The 16528-nt window shown below is 56.3% G+C and overlaps 2 protein-coding genes across 2 annotated transcripts; one reads left to right on the top strand and one right to left on the bottom strand.

Moving 5' to 3' along the window:
* The first annotated feature begins 8 nt into the window (after positions 1 to 8).
* On the top strand, positions 9 to 3185 carry LOC139250104 (serine/threonine-protein phosphatase PP1-alpha catalytic subunit-like). The gene is made up of 3 exons (XM_070872678.1): positions 9 to 229; positions 1263 to 1397; positions 2685 to 3185. The coding sequence occupies exons 1-3, from the start codon at positions 29 to 31 to the stop codon at positions 2793 to 2795; spliced, it is 447 nt and encodes a 148-aa protein (XP_070728779.1). The 5' UTR covers positions 9 to 28; the 3' UTR covers positions 2796 to 3185.
* A 3907-nt stretch (positions 3186 to 7092) lies between these two features.
* Positions 7093 to 16522, bottom strand: LOC139250105 (lysine-specific demethylase 2A-like). Its single transcript, XM_070872679.1, has 3 exons — positions 16416 to 16522; positions 13498 to 13716; positions 7093 to 7789 (listed from the first exon to the last, which is right to left on the bottom strand). The coding sequence occupies exons 1-3, from the start codon at positions 16447 to 16449 to the stop codon at positions 7608 to 7610; spliced, it is 435 nt and encodes a 144-aa protein (XP_070728780.1). The 5' UTR covers positions 16450 to 16522; the 3' UTR covers positions 7093 to 7607.
* Positions 16523 to 16528: the final 6 nt, after the last annotated feature.

Below are 16528 nucleotides of genomic sequence, written 5' to 3'. Positions count from 1 at the left end.
CTCAGGACTCTCCCCGGACCTGCAGTCGATGGAACAGATCCGTCGGATAATGCGCCCCACGGATGTCCCGGACCAGGGCTTGCTGTGTGACCTCCTGTGGTCAGACCCCGACAAGGATGTCCAGGGCTGGGGGGAGAACGATCGCGGCGTGTCCTTCACCTTCGGGGCCGAGGTCGTCGCCAAGTTCCTGCACAAACACGACCTGGATCTTATCTGCCGAGCCCACCAGGTACCCACCCCGGGAGTCTGGAGCTCCACACTGTCGTAGGGGCAGTACTGAGGGAGCGATGGGTCGGAGGGGCAGTACTGAGGGAGCGATGGGTCGGAGGGGCAGTACTAAGGGAGCGATGGGTCGGAGGGGCAGTACTGAGGGAGTGCCGCACTGTCGGAGGGGCAGTACTGAGGGAGCGATGGGTCGGAGGGGCAGTACTGAGGGAGCGATGGGTCGGAGGGGCAGTACTGAGGGAGCGATGGGTCGGAGGGGCAGTACTGAGGGAGCGATGGGTCGGAGGGGCAGTACTGAGGGAGCGATGGGTCGGAGGGGCAGTACTGAGGGAGTGCCGCACTGTCGGAGGGGCAGTACTGAGGGAGCGATGGGTCGGAGGGGCAGTACTGAGGGAGCGATGGGTCGGAGGGGCAGTACTGAGGGAGTGCCGCACTGTCGGAGGGGCAGTACTGAGGGAGCGATGGGTCGGAGGGGCAGTACTGGGGGAGCGATGGGTCGGAGGGGCAGTACTGGGGGAGCGATGGGTCGGAGGGGCAGTACTGAGGGAGCGATGGGTCGGAGGGGCAGTACTGGGGGAGCGATGGGTCGGAGGGGCAGTACTGAGGGAGTGATGGGTCGGAGGGGCAGTACTGAGGGAGCGATGGGTCGGAGGGGCGGTACTGAGGGAGCGATGGGTCGGAGGGGCGGTACTGAGGGAGCGATGGGTCGGAGGGGCGGTACTGAGGGAGTGATGGGTCGGAGGGGCAGTACTGAGGGAGCGATGGGTCGGAGGGGCAGTACTGAGGGAGCGATGGCTCGGAGGGGCAGTACTGGGGGAGCGATGGGTCGGAGGGGCAGTACTGAGGGAGTGATGGGTCGGAGGGGCAGTACTGGGGGAGCGATGGCTCGGAGGGGCAGTACTGGGGGAGCGATGGGTCGGAGGGGCAGTACTGGGGGAGCGATGGCTCGGAGGGGCAGTACTGGGGGAGCGATGGGTCGGAGGGGCAGTACTGGGGGAGCGATGGGTCGGACTGACAGTAATGGTGTGTCTCGACAGGTGGTGGAGGATGGGTATGAATTCTTTGCCAAGCGTCAGCTGGTCACGCTCTTCTCCGCCCCAAACTACTGCGGCGAGTTCGATAACGCGGGCGCCATGATGAGTGTTGATGAAACGCTGATGTGCTCATTTCAGGTGCGTCTCTCTCTCGCTCTCTCTCCCCAACCCCACCCTTCTCTCCTTTTCAGAATGGCAGGCAGTGACTAGTGGAGTGCCGCAGGGCTCAGTGCTGGGACCCCAGCTATTTACAATATACATCAATGATTTGGATGAAGGAATTGAGTGTAATATCTCCAAGTTTGCAGATGACACTAAGCTGGGTGGCAGTGTGAGCTGTGAGGAGGATGCTAAGAGGCTGCAGGGTGACTTGGATAGGTTAGGTGAGTGGGCAAATGCCTGGCAGATGCAGTATAATGTGGATAAATGTGAGGTTATCCACTTTGGTGGCAAAAACAGGAAGGCAGAATATTATCTGAATGGTGACAGATTAGGAAAAGGGGAGGTGCAGCGAGACCTGGGTGTCATGGTACATCAGTCATTGAAAGTTGGCCATGCAGGTACAGCAGGTGGTGAAGAAGGCAAATGGTATGTTGGTCTTCATAGCGAGGGGATTTGAGTATAGGAGCAAGGAGGTCTTACTGTAGTTGTGCAGGGCCTTGGTGAGGCCTCACCTGGAATATTGTGTTCAGTTTTGGTCTCCTAATCTGAGGAAGGACATTCTTGCTATTGAGGGAATGCAGCGAAGGTTCACCAGACTGATTCCCGGGATGGCAGGACTGACATATGAAGAAAGACTGGATCGACTTGGCTTATATTCACTGTAATTTAGAAGAATGAGAGGGGATCTCATGGAAACATATAAAATTCTGACGGGATTGGACAGCTTAGATGCAGGAAGAATGTTCCCAATGTTGGGGAAGTCCAGAACCAGGGGTCATACAGTCTAAGGATAAGGGGTAAGCCATTTAGGACCGAGATGAGGAGAAACTTCTTCACTCAGAGAGTGGTGAACCTGTGGAATTCTCTACCGCAGAGAGTTGTTGAGGCCAGTTCATTGGATATATTCAAGAGAGAGTTAGATATGGCCCTTACGGCTAAAGGGATCAAGGGGTCTGGAGAGAAAGCAGGAAAGGGGTACTGAGGTGAATGATCGTATTGAATGGTGGTGCAGGCTCGAAGGACCGAATGGCCTACTCCTGCACCTATTTTCTCTGTTTCTATGTTCAAGACAGAGGTCGATAGATTTTTGGATACTGAGGGATTATGGGGACAGTGCAGGAAAGTGGAGTTGAGCTCGAAGATTAGCCGTGACCTTATTGAATGGCGGAGCGGGCTCGAATGGCCTGCTCCTGCTCCTGTGTTCTGCGTTTTCCCCTTGGCGATTGCGGCCACTAATGCCGTGTGTGGTGTTGTTTCCTGCAGATTCTGAAGCCTGCAGACAAGAACAAGCCCAAGTACAGCCAGTTCGGGGGCTACAACCCCAGTGGCCGACCAGTCACCCCCCCCCGGAACTCTGCCAAACCCAAGAAATGAAACACCGAGTCAAAACCGCGTGCAACTTACCGAGGCTCCCCCTCGCGCTCTCTACCTCTCCTTCCGTCCCTTCTCTCTTCCTCTCCTTCCCTTGGAAATTACCATCCTCCCTCTCTCCACACCCCCCCCTTTATTTTCATACTCATCTCTCTTACTCTCTTTCTCCCCCCCCCCCCTCCCTCGTAAAATGCACAATCTCTCGCTCTCTAAGTGCTATTTCTCAATGACCGTGTGTAATAGCCAGCCGCACTGGACCCGATGGACAGGCCGCCTCAACCGAGATTAACTCCAATCACCTCTTGAATTTCACACTCTCTCTTCTGGCCGAGGGACGAGGCAGAGGACGGAGCAACATCTGGATCTTCTCTCCCTTCTCCTCCCCCCCCCCTCCCCTCAATACGGCCGAGAGGAGAGAAGTCGATTTTTTTTAATAGTTTTATTTCATCATGGTAAAAGAATTAAAATAAAGCTGGTCACAGTATATTGTATTTTTAAACAATATTAAAACTGACGGATTTTATTATTCGTGTGAAAAACAGTACAAAGGGCCGTGATTTAACCCACGCACGCACGCACTGACTCTCTCTCTCTCTCTCTCTCGCGCTCCCTTCTTCATCGTAAAAATATCGCAAGGCACAAAACAGGAACGGACACAATGCCACATGTGAGATAAGTAGGGGCTGGAGAAGGTTACAGAGATAGGGAGGGGTGTAGGGGCTGGAGGGGGTTACAGAGATAGGGAGGGGTGTAGGGGGTTACAGAGATAGGGAGGGGTGTAGAGGCTGGAGGGGGTTATAGAGATAGGGAGGGGTGTAGAGGCTGGAGAAGGTTACAAAGATGGGGAGGGGTGTAGGGGCTGGAGAAGGTTACAAAGATGGGGAGGGGTGTAGGGGCTGGAGGAGGTTATAGAGATAGGGAGGGGTGTAGAGGCTGGAGGGGGTTATAGAGATAGAGGCTGGAGGGGGTTATAGAGATGGGGAGGGGTGTAGGGGCTGGGAGAGGTTACAGAGATATGGAGGGGTGTAGGGGCTGGAGAAGGTTACACAGATTGGGAGGGGTGGAGGAGGTTATAGAGATAGGGAGGGGTGTAGAGGCTGGAGGAGGTTACAGAGATGGGGAGGGGTGTAGGGGCTGGAGGTGGTTACAGAGATAGGGAGGGGTGTAGAGGCTGGAGGAGGTTACAAAGATGGGGAGGGGTGTAGGGGCTGGAGGAGGTTACAGAGATAGGGAGGGGTGTAGAGGCTGGAGGAGGTTACAAAGATGGGGAGGGGTGTAGGGGCTGGAGGAGGTTACAGAGATAGGGAGGGGTGTAGAGGCTGGAGGAGGTTACAGAGATGGGGAGGGGTGTAGAGGCTGGAGGAGGTTACAGAGGGGTGTAGGGGCTGGAGGAGGTTACACAGATCGGGAGGGGTGGAGGAGGTTACAGAGATAGGGAGGGGTGTAGAGGCTGGAGGAGGTTACAGAGATGGGGAGGGGTGTAGGGGGCTGGAGGAGGTTACAGAGATAGGGGTGTAGGGGCTGGAGGATGTTACAGAGATAGGGAGGGGTGTAGGGGCTGGAGGGGGTTACAGAGATAGGGAGGGGTGTAGGGCTGGAGGAGGTTACAGAGATAGGGAGGGGTGTAGGGGCTGGAGGAGGTTACAGAGATAGGGAGGGGTGTAGGGGGCTGGAGGAGGTTACACAGATCGGGAGGGGTGGAGGAGGTTACAGAGATAGGGAGGGGTGTAGGGGCTGGAGAAGGTTACAAAGATGGGGAGGGGTGTAGGGGCTGGAGGAGGTTACAGAGATAGGGAGGGGTGTAGGGGCTGGAGGAGGTTACAGAGATGGGGAGGGGTGTAGGGGGCTGGAGGAGGTTACAGAGATAGAGAGGGGTGTAGGGGCTGGAGGATGTTACAGAGATAGGGAGAGGTGTAGGGGCTGGAGGAGGTTACAGAGATAGGGAGGGGTGTAGGGGGCTGGAGGAGGTTACACAGATCGGGAGGGGTGGAGGAGGTTACAGAGATAGGGAGGGGTGTAGGGGCTGGAGGAGGTTACAGAGATAGGGAGGGGTGTAGGGGGCTGGAGGAGGTTACACAGATCGGGAGGGGTGGAGGAGGTTACAGAGATAGGGAGGGGTGTAGGGGCTGGAGAAGGTTACAAAGATGGGGAGGGGTGTAGGGGCTGGAGGAGGTTACAGAGATAGGGAGGGGTGTAGGGGCTGGAGGAGGTTACAGAGATGGGGAGGGGTGTAGGGGGCTGGAGGAGGTTACAGAGATAGAGAGGGGTGTAGGGGCTGGAGGATGTTACAGAGATAGGGAGAGGTGTAGGGGCTGGAGGAGGTTACAGAGATAGGGAGGGGTGTAGGGGGCTGGAGGAGGTTACACAGATCGGGAGGGGTGGAGGAGGTTACAGAGATAGGGAGGGGTGTAGGGGCTGGAGGAGGTTACAGAGATGGGGAGGGGTGTAGGGGGCTGGAGGAGGTTACAGAGATAGGGAGGGGTGTAGGGGCTGGAGGGGGTTACAGAGATAGGGAGGGGTGTAGGGGCTGGAGGAGGTTACAGAGATAGGGAGGGGTGTAGGGGCCGGAGGAGGTTACAGAGGGTGTAGAGGCTGGAGGAGGTTACAGAGATAGGGAGGGGTGTAGGGACTGGAGGAGGTTACAGAGATAGGGAGGGGTGTAGGGGCCGGAGGAGGTTACAGAGGGGTGTAGAGGCTGCAGAGATGGGGAGGGGTGTAGGGACTGGCGGAGGTTACAGAGATAGGGAGGGGTGTAGGGGCTGGAGGATGTTAGAGATAGGGAGGGGTGTAGGGACTGGAGGTGGTTACAGAGATAGGGAGGGGTGTAGGGGCTGGAGGAGGTTACAGAGATAGAGGGGTGTAGGGACTGGAGGATGTTACAGAGATAGGGAGGGGTGTAGGGACTGGAGGAGGTTACAGAGATAGGGAGGGGTGTTGGGGCTGGAGGAGGTTACAGAGATAGGGAGGGGTGTAGGGACTGGAGGAGGTTACAGAGATAGGGAGGGGTGTAGGGGCTGGAGGAGGTTACAGAGATAGGGAGGGGTGTAGGGGCTGGAGGAGGTTATAGGGAGGGGGTAAGGCCTTGAAGGTCAAGGGTAGTAAGTGCATGGGACCACTGCCACCACCAACTCCAAATGGCACACCATCCCGACTGGGAAATATAGCGGCCTTTCCTTCATCGTCGCTGGGCCATAATCCTGGAACTCCCTCCCTACCAGCACTGGGGGAGCACCTTCACCACACGGACTGCAGCGGGCCAACGCGGTGGCTACGCATCACCTCCAGCGATGCCCCACATCCCGTGAATGAAACAATAACCTGAGACCCACACAGACACGGAGACCGGTTAACTTTTCAGCATTTTTTATTCAAAAAACCCGAGAAAAATCCTGAACAAAATAATTCCCGCAGGCTGTCATTTTGCTTTACTCTTTGCTTTTATACACAGATTCTTCCCGCATAAATTTTTATTCTTAAAGATTTACTCTAAATTGGATTCTTTTAAAAAAAAAAGGAGGGCAAATTGAAAGGGGAGCCTGGGGCAGAGGTGGGGAAGGAGGAGGAGGAGAGGCATTGAACCCTCTCGACTCCCAGGATCACAAAGGGGGAGAAATTCTAGGCTTTTATTAATTTATCTCTCTGCTTAAACTTTTTTTTTTGCACACTTAAAGGAAAAGGGAAAAAAAAATATAGGGGAGCACAGGATGAGCCAAACTATTTACAGAATCCCAGCCCCCTCCTAGCAGAATGTCCCGGAGTGACCCCGCCCCGTGGGTCAAGCAGTCAAATAAAAGCATCTTTAGAAAACAAAAAATATATAAAGCGAGGGGAGGGGAGGGGGGGTGGAAAGAGAGAAGTGTCCGCACTTGACACAACAGGCCTTGGATGAAGCCTGGGTTTTCCCTGGCCCATGCGTATGCGTGCCTGTGCGTATGCGTATCTGCGTTTGCAGTCTCAAAAGTGCCAACTCTCGAGGGTCACGGCTGCGGAACTGGGAAGGGTGGAGAGGGGGAGGAAGGGTCCGTCTAAAACTCTCGGCTGCAGCGTCCTAAATTCTATGGAAAAATATATCTATCTCCCCCTCTTTTTCCCCCCCCCCCCCCCGCCAAAATCGGTTCGGGTTTTCAGCTCCGAAAGTGTATCTCTGGGTCAGAAGCGGGGATTGTAATGAGCCAGTCAGAATGTTCCCATTCCCGACACACTAGCCCCTTCTCTCTCACACCACCACCCCCCGCCCCTCCTCCTCGTTTTGTGCGCCCCTCAGCCCTAGCTCCTCTCCTCCCCAGGCACCTCACACTGAAATCTCTCTCTCTCTTCCCCCTCCTCCCCCCCAGAACTCCTCCTCCCCGACCCACAATTGCAGAGGGAGGACGATTGGGGTGCGCCTCCGAGACTCGGACCCGACCTCGCAGACAAGCGGGAGTGGGAGACAGGAGGGACCCCACCGCCCCCCCCCTCCCCCCTCCCTCCCCGGGACCAATCCCGTCAAGGGACTCGAATCAAAAAGCGTCCACGTTGCGTCGAACACCGACTCCGGAGAGAAAGAGGAACCGGGAAAAGGAAAAAAAAAACTGCCGAAAAGATTGCGGAAATTAAAACGCCCATTTCGCGACGGCCCGCGGAAGAGGCCATTTTGACGCTTACCGAATAAGTTCCCGTGTCTCTCTCTCTCTCTCCCTCCCCCGCACCGGCCAACTTTAACCTACCGCAGACGGAGAAGGGGGGGGGGGGGGGCAGAGCGGATAAGACGACGCGGAGGGAAGGAGGGAGGGAAGCGAGTTCTCCGCGGAGGGAGAGAGGGCGAAAGTGGTCTCCTCAGCTGATTTTGTGGATTTGTCTCTCCTCGGAGAGACAGAAGAGGCCGTTGACCGAGAGTTCAGAGAGCAGCAGTTCGCAAGCTCCGGTGGAGATCTGTTTGCAGTTGTGCAGGTTGATGCAGGAGAGGTTACCAATTCGCTTCAGGTAATTCAGGCACTGGTCCGTCAGCTTGTTACAACCTGCGAGAGAGAGACACGGGTTTGAGAGACGCACGCGCACAGACACAACCACATACACACGCAGCCTTTGGGCCAGACATCGTGACCCTTCATTCCATAAGGGTCGCAAAATGAATGAAACATCGAAACATAGAAAATAGGTGCAGGAGTAGGCCATTCGGCCCTTCGAGCCTGCACCATCATTCAATATGATCATGGCTGATCATTCCCCTCAGTACCCCTTTCCTGCTTTCTCTCCATACCCCTTGATCCCTTTAGCCGTTAGGGCCACATCTAACTCCCTTTTGAATATATCCAATGAACTGACCTCAACAACTTTCTGTGGTAGAGAATTCCACAGGTTCACCACTCTCTGAGTGAAGAAGTTTCTCCTCATCTCGGTCCTAAATGGCTTACCCCTTATCCTTAGACTGTGACCCCTGGTTCTGGACTTCCCCAATATCGGGAACATTCTTCCTGCCTCTAACCTGTCCAGTCCTGTCAGAATTTTATATGTTTCTATGAGATCCCCTCTCATCCTTCTAAACTCCAGTGAATACTGGCCCAGTCGATCCAGTCTCTCCTCATATGTCAGTCCTGCCATCCCTGGAATCAGTCTGGTGAACCTTCGCTGCACTCCCTCAATAGTAAGAATGTCCTTCCTCAGATTAGGAGACCAAAACTGTACACAATATTCCAGGTGAGGCCTCACCAAGGCCCTGTACAACTGCAGTAAGACCTCCCTGCTCCTATACTCAAATCCTCTCGCTATGAAGGCCAACATACCATTTGCCTTCTTCACCACCTGCTGTACCTGCATGCCAACTTTCAATGACTGATGAACCATGACACCCAGGTCTCGTTGCACCTCCCCTTTTCCTAATCTGTCACCATTCAGATAATATTCTGCCTTCCTGTTTTTACCACCAAAGTGGATAACCTCACATTTATCCACATTATACTGCATCTGCCATGCATTTGCCCACTCACCTAACCTGTCTAACTCACCCTGCAGCCTCTTAGCATCCCCCTCACAGCTCACACTGCCACCCAACTTAGCGTCATCTGCAAACTTGGAGATATTACACTCAATTCCTTCATCTAAATCATTAATGTATATTGTAAATAGCTGGGGTCCCAGCACCGAGCCCTGCGGCACTCCACTAGTCACTGCCTGCCATTCTGAAAAGGACCCGTTTATCCCGACTCTCTGCTTCCTGTCTGCCAACCAGTTCTCTATCCACGTCAGTACATTACCCCCAATACCATGCGCTTTGATTTTGCACACCAATCTCTTGTGTGGGACCTTGTCAAAAGCCTTTTGAAAGTCCAAATACACCACATCCACTGGTTCTCCCTTGTCCACTCTACTAGTTACATCCTCAAAAAATTCTAGAAGATTTGTCAAGCATGATTTCCCTTTCATAAATCCATGCGGACTTGGACTGATCCTGTTACTGCTTTCCAAATGCGCTGCTATTTCATCTTTAATAATTGATTCCAACATTTTCCCCACTACTGATGTCAGGCTAACTGGTCTATAATTCCGTTTTCTCTCTCCCTCCTTTTTTAAACAGTGGTGTTACATTAGCTACCCTCCAGTCCATAGGAACTGATCCAGAGTCGATAGACTGTTGGAAAATGATCACCAATGCATCCACTATTTCTAGGGCCATTTCCTTAAGTACTCTGGGATGCAGACTATCAGGCCCTGGGGATTTATCGGCCTTCAATCCCATCAATTTCCCTAACACAGTTTCCTGACTAAGGATTTCCTTCAGTTCCTCCTTCTCACTAGACCCTCGGTCCCCTAGTATTTCCGGAAGGTTATTCGTGTCTTCCTTTGTAAAGACAGAACCAAAGTATTTGTTCAATTGGTCTGCCATTTCTTTGTTCCCCATTATAAATTCACCTGAATCTGACTGCAAGGGACCTACGTTTGTCTTCACTGATCTTTTTCTCTTCACATATCTATAAGAAGCTTTTGCAGTCAGTTTTTATCTTTTCTGCAAGTTTCCTCTCATACTCTATTTTCCCCCTCCTAATTAAACCCTTTGTCCTCCTCTGCTGAATTCTAAATTTCTCCCAGTCCTCAGGTTTGTTGCTTTTTCTGGCCAATTTATATGCCTCTTCCTTGGATTTAACACTTTCCCTAATTTCCCTTGTTAGCCACGGTTGAGCCACCTTTCCAGTTTTATTTTTACTCCAGACAGGGATGTACAATTGTTGTAGTTCATCCATGTGATCTTTAAATGTTTGCCATTGCCAATCCACCGTCAACCCTTTGAATATCATTTGCCAGTCTATTCTAGCCAATTCACGTCTCATACCGTCGAAGTTACCTTTCCTTAACTTCAGGACCCTAGTCTCTGAATTAACTGTGTCACTCCCAATCTTAATAAAGAATTCTACCATATTATGGTCACTCTTCCCCAAGGGGCCTCGCACAACAAGATTGCTAATTAATCCTCTCTCATTACACATCACCCAGTCTAGGATGGCCAGCTCCCTAGGCCTATTCCTGCTCCTATTTCTTGTGTTCTTATGTTCAATGAAAGCTAACATGCAGGTACGGCAAGCAATAAAGAAAGGTTGGGCAGGTTGGCCCTGAACTCATTGGAGTTTCGAAGAATGAGAGGTGATCTTATGGAAACGTATAAGATTATGAGGGGGCTTGACAAGGTGGATGCAGAGAAGATGTTTCCACTGATGGGGGAGACTAGAACTAGGGGGCATGATCTTAGAATAAGGGGCCGCCCATTTAAAACTGAGATGAGGAGGAATTTCTTCTCTCAGAGGGTTGCAAATCTGTGGAATTCGCTGCCTCAGAGAGCTGTGGAGGCTCAGAGTATATTCAAGACAGAGATATTAAGGGAATCGAGGGATATGGGAACAGTGCAGGGAAGTGGAGCTGAGGTCAAAGATCAGCCGTGATCTTATTGAATGGTGGAGCAGGCTCGAGGGGCCAAATGGCCGACTCCTGCTCCTAATTCTTATATTCACCCTCCTTCTAACAAGCCACACGCTCTGGTAAGCTGCAGGCACAAAAGCCCCCACATGGGACCACGATACAGTGGCACTAATGGAGACCCTGCTTTAACAAAGGGAGAAATGACCTCCGAATATTCCTGGCCACAAGGTATTCAGGAAAGGTGGAGAAGGAAAAAAGGAGGGTACGTAGGCCCATTCAGCCCCTCGAGCATGTTACACAGGAACAGGAGGAGGCCCATTCAGCCTCTCGAGCCTGTTACACAGGGACAGGAGGAGGCCCATTCAGCCCCTCGAGCCTGTTACACAGGAACAGGAGGAGGCCCATTCAGCCCCTCGAGCCTGTTACACAGGAACAGGAGGAGGCCCATTCAGCCCCTCGAGCCTGTTACACAGGAACAGGAGGAGGCCCATTCAGCCCCTTGAGCCTGTTTCACAGGAACAGGAGGAGGCTCATTCAGCCCCTCGAGCCTGTTTCACAGGAACAGGAGGAGGCCCATTCAGCCCCTCGAGCCTGTTACACAGGAACAGGAGGAGGCCCATTCAGCCCCTCGAGCCTGTTTCACAGGAACAGGAGGAGGCCCATTCAGCCCCTTGAGCCTGTTTCACAGGAACAAGAGGAGGCTCATTCAGCCCCTCGAGCCTGTTTCACAGGAACAGGAGGAGGCCCATTCAGCCCCTCGAGCCTGTTACATAGGAACAGGAGGAGGCCCTTCAGCCCCTCGAGCCTGTTTCACAGGAACAGGAGGAGGCCCATTCAGCCCCTCGAGCCTGTTACACAGGAACAGGAGGAGGCCCATTCAGCCCCTCGAGCCTGTTACACAGGAACAGGAGGAGGCCCATTCAGCCCCTCGAGCCTGTTACACAGGAACAGGAGGAGGCCCATTCAGCCCCTCGAGTCTGTTACACAGGAACAGGAGGTGGCCCATTCAGCCCCTCGAGCGTTTAACACAGGAACAGGAGGAGGCCCATTCAGCCCCTCGAGCCTGTTACACAGGAACAGGAGGAGGCCCATTCAGCCCCTCGAGCCTGTTACACAGGAACAGGAGGAGGCCCATTCAGCCCCTCGAGCCTGTTACACAGGGACAGGAGGAGGCCCATTCAGCACCTCGAGCCTGTTACACAGGAACAGGAGGAGGCCCATTCAGCCCCCTCGAGCCTGTTACACAGGAACAGGAGGAGGCCCATTCAGCCCCTCGAGCCTGTTACACAGGAACAGGAGATGGCATATTCAGCCCCTCGAGCCTGTTACACAGGAACAGGAGGAGGCCCATTCAGCCCCTCGAGCCTGTTACACAGGAACAGGAGGCCGCCCATTCAGCCCCTCGAGCCTGTTACACAGGAACAGGAGGCCGCCCATTCAGCCCCTCGAGCCTGTTACACAGGAACAGGAGGAGGCCCATTCGGCCCCTCGAGCTTGTTACACAGGAACAGGAGGAGGCCCATTCGGCCCCTCGAGCCTGTTACACAGGAACAGGAGGAGGCCCATTCGGCCCCTCGAGCCTGTTACACAGCAACAGGAGGAGGCCCATTCAGCCCCTCGAGCCTGTTACACAGGAACAGGAGGAGGCCCATTCAGCCCCTTGAGCCTGTTACACAGGAACAGGAGGAGGCCCATTCAGCCCCTCGAGCCTGTTACACAGGAACAGGAGGAGGCCCATTCAGCCCCTCGAGCCTGTTACACAGGAACAGGAGGAGGCCCATTCAGCCCCTTGAGCCTGTTACACAGGAACAGGAGGAGGCCCATTCAGCCCCTCGAGCCTGTTACACAGGAACAGGAGGAGGCCCATTCAGCCCCTCGAGCCTGTTACACAGGAACAGGAGGAGGCCCATTCAGCCCCTTGAGCCTGTTACACAGGAACAGGAGGAGGCCCATTCAGCCCCTCGAGCCTGTTACACAGGAACAGGAGGAGGCCCATTCAGCCCCTCGAGCCTGTTACACAGGAACAGGAGGAGGCCCATTGAGCCCCTTTGGTTAACAATCTATTAATCCCCGATTTAAAATGAACAACTGACCCCCAGCATCAATTGCTGTTTGCGGAAGAGAGTTCCAAACCCCTCCCACCCGGTGTGTGTGTGTGGAAGTGTTGCCTAACTCCACCCCTGAAAGGTCGGGCTGTAATATTTAGACTAAGCCCCCTCGTCCTCGACTGCCCAACCAGTGGATATAGTTTGTCTCGATCCACCCTATCTGTTCCCCTAAATATCCTGAAAACTTTGACGGGATCACCCCTTAAGCTTCTAAATTCCAGAGAATACCAGCCCAGTTTTGTGTCATCTCTCCTCGTAACCTAACCCTTGGAGTGCAGGGATCACGCTGCTAAACCCAGGCAGCGCTCCCTGCAGGATCAATATACCCTCCCGAAGGTGCTGTGCCCAGAACTGCTCACAGTGCTACAGGTCTAACCAGGGCTTTGTACAGCTGCAGCATAACTTGTACCTCCCTCGTCTTCTGATCCTCCACATATAAAGGCCAGCGTTCCATTAGCCTTTATGATTATTTTCTGTCCCTGTTCTTAATAATTTCATGATCGATGTACACGCTCCCCCAAGTCTCTTTGGACCACCACTGTATTTAGTTTTGCGCCATTTAGGAAGTACCCTGTTCGATCCTTTTTGGGGCCAAAGTGAATTTGCCCGTGTTGAAATCCATTTGCCGCATCTGTCAAAAACCCTTTGTAATTTTATTGAGCGAGGGGCCGCGGGTCGCCCGGGAGCGAGGGGCCGCCCGGGAGCCTCACCTTCGAGCTGGAGCTCGCTGAGGGAGTTGCGTGTGGACGAGCCCACGGCGGTGAGGAGGTTGAGCGAGTGGTCGCTCAGGTGGCTGCAGTGACTGAGGTCGAGGCGAGACAGCAGAGGCATGTGGCGGATGATGAGACGCAGGGTCACGTCGCTGATGTCCAGACCTGCCAACCGGAAGTCCGTCACGTTCCGTAACTTGCTGCGATTGTCCAGCTGGCCTGGAGAGAGCGAGAGAGAGAGAGAGAGAGAGGGGGGTTATCGGGGGAATGAACTGCGGCGTCCATACCGAGGGCCCTGCACATGGCGGGCGAGAGAGGGGGGGGCGGGCAGGGGGGGGGGCGAGAGAGAGGGGGCGGGCAGGGAGAGGGGGGGCGAGAGAGGGGGGGCGAGAGAGGGGGGGGCGAGAGAGGGGGGGGCGAGAGAGGGGGGGGCGAGAGAGGGGGGGGCGAGAGAGGGGGGGGCGAGAGAGGGGGGGGCGAGAGAGGGGGGGGCGAGAGAGGGGGGGCGAGAGAGGGGGGGCGAGAGAGGGGGGGCGAGAGAGGGGGGGCGAGAGAGGGGGGGCGAGAGAGGGGGGGCGAGAGAGGGGGGGGCGAGAGAGGGGGGGCGAGAGAGGGGGGGCGAGAGAGGGGGGGCGAGAGAGGGGGGGCGAGAGAGGGGGGGCGAGAGAGGGGGGGCGAGAGAGGGGGGGCGAGAGAGGGGGGGCGAGAGAGGGGGGGCGAGAGAGGGGGGGCGAGAGAGGGGGGGCGAGAGAGGGGGGGCGAGAGAGGGGGGGCGAGAGAGGGGGGGCGAGAGAGGGGGGGCGAGAGAGGGGGGGCGAGAGAGGGGGGGCGAGAGAGGGGGGGCGAGAGAGGGGGGGCGAGAGAGGGGGGGCGAGAGAGGGGGGGCGAGAGAGGGGGGGCGAGAGAGGGGGGGCGAGAGAGGGGGGGCGAGAGAGGGGGGGCGAGAGAGGGGGGGCGAGAGAGGGGGGGCGAGAGGGGGGGGCGAGAGAGGGGGGGGCGAGAGAGGGGGGGCGAGAGAGGGGGGGCGAGAGAGGGGGCGGGCAGGGGGGGCGAGAGAGTGGGGGGGCGGGCGAGGGGGGGGCGGGCAGGGGGGCGAGAGAGAGGGGGCGGGCACGGGGGGGCGAGAGAGAGGGGCGGGCAGGGGGGGGAGAGAGAGAGGGGGCGGGCAGGGGGGGGCGAGAGAGAGGGGGCGGGCAGGGGGGGCGAGAGAGAGGGGGCGGGCAGGGGGGGCGAGAGAGAGAGGGTGCGGGCAGGGGGGCGAGAGAGAGGGGGCGAGGGGGGGCGAGAGAGAGGGGGCGAGGGGGGGCGGGCAGGGGGGCGAGAGAGAGGGTGCGGGCAGGGGGGCGAGAGAGGGGGCGAGGGGGGGCGAGAGAGAGGGGGCGAGGGGGGGCGGGCAGGGGGGCGAGAGAGAGGGGGCGGGCAGGGTGGGCGAGAGAGGGGGGCGGGCAGGGGGGCGAGAGAGAGGGGGCAGGCAGGGGGGGGCGAGAGAGAGAGAGACCGAGAGAGAGAGAGAGACCGAGAGAGCGAGACCGAGAGAGAGAGAGAGAGACCGAGAGACCGAGAGCGAGAGAGACCGAGAGAGAGAGAGAGACCGAGAGACCGAGAGCGAGAGAGACCGAGAGAGAGAGAGAGACCGAGAGACCGAGACCGAGAGAGACCGAGAGCGAGAGAGAGAGAGAGACCGAGACCGAGAGCGAGAGAGAGACCGAGAGCGAGAGAGAGACCGAGAGCGAGAGAGAGACCGAGAGCGAGAGAGAGAGACCGAGAGAGAGACCGAGAGAGAGACCGAGAGAGAGAGCGAGACCGAGAGAGAGAGAGAGCGAGCGAGACAGAGAGCGCGACAGAGAGCGCGACAGAGAGCGCGACAGAGAGCGCGACAGAGAGCGCGACAGAGAGCGAGACAGAGAGCGAGACAGAGAGCGAGACAGAGAGCGCGACAGAGAGCGCGACAGAGAGCGCGACAGAGAGCGCGACAGAGAGCGCGACAGAGAGCGAGACAGAGAGCGAGACAGAGAGCGAGACAGAGAGCGAGACAGAGAGCGAGACAGAGAGCGAGACAGAGAGCGAGACAGAGAGCGAGACAGAGAGCGAGACAGAGAGCGAGACAGAGAGCGAGACAGAGAGCGAGACAGAGAGCGAGACAGAGAGCGAGACAGAGAGCGAGACAGAGAGCGAGACAGAGAGCGAGACAGAGAGCGAGACAGAGAGCGAGACAGAGAGCGAGACAGAGAGCGAGACAGAGAGCGAGACAGAGAGCGAGACAGAGAGCGAGACAGAGAGCGCGACAGAGAGCGAGACAGAGAGCGAGACAGAGAGCGAGACAGAGAGCGAGACAGAGAGCGAGACAGAGAGCGAGACAGAGAGCGAGACAGAGAGCGCGACAGAGAGCGAGACAGAGAGCGAGACAGAGAGCGAGACAGAGAGCGAGACAGAGAGCGAGACAGAGAGCGAGACAGAGAGCGAGACAGAGAGCGAGACAGAGAGCGAGACAGAGAGCGAGACAGAGAGCGAGACAGAGAGCGAGACAGAGAGCGAGACAGAGAGCGAGACAGAGAGCGAGACAGAGAGCGAGACAGAGAGCGAGACAGAGAGCGAGACAGAGAGCGAGACAGAGAGCGAGACAGAGAGCGAGACAGAGAGCGAGACAGAGAGCGAGACAGAGAGCGAGACAGAGAGCGAGACAGAGAGCGAGACAGAGAGCGAGACAGAGAGCGAGACAGAGAGCGAGACAGAGAGCGAGACAGAGAGCGAGACAGAGAGAGAGACAGAGAGAGAGACCGAGAGAGAGACCGAGAGAGAGACCGAGAGAGAGACCGAGAGAGAGACCGAGAGAGAGACCGAGAGAGAGACAGAGAGCGCGACAGAGAGCGCGACAGAGAGCGAGACAGATCTCCGGATGAACTCCCATCAGCCCTTACCTGGTTTATCCGGAGTGCAAAGCAGTTCCCTCATCTGGGTGTCCCTGAGCCCATCGGCCCACCGCAGGTCGAGGGTGCGGAGCAGCGGGCAACTGGACGTACCGAGGGCGGAG

The sequence above is a fragment of the Pristiophorus japonicus genome, unplaced genomic scaffold (genome assembly GCF_044704955.1).
Source record: "Pristiophorus japonicus isolate sPriJap1 unplaced genomic scaffold, sPriJap1.hap1 HAP1_SCAFFOLD_3488, whole genome shotgun sequence".
Taxonomy (NCBI): domain Eukaryota; kingdom Metazoa; phylum Chordata; class Chondrichthyes; family Pristiophoridae; genus Pristiophorus; species Pristiophorus japonicus.
Note: the sequence above shows the minus strand (reverse complement) of the source record. Positions and strands in the feature narration are given on the sequence as shown.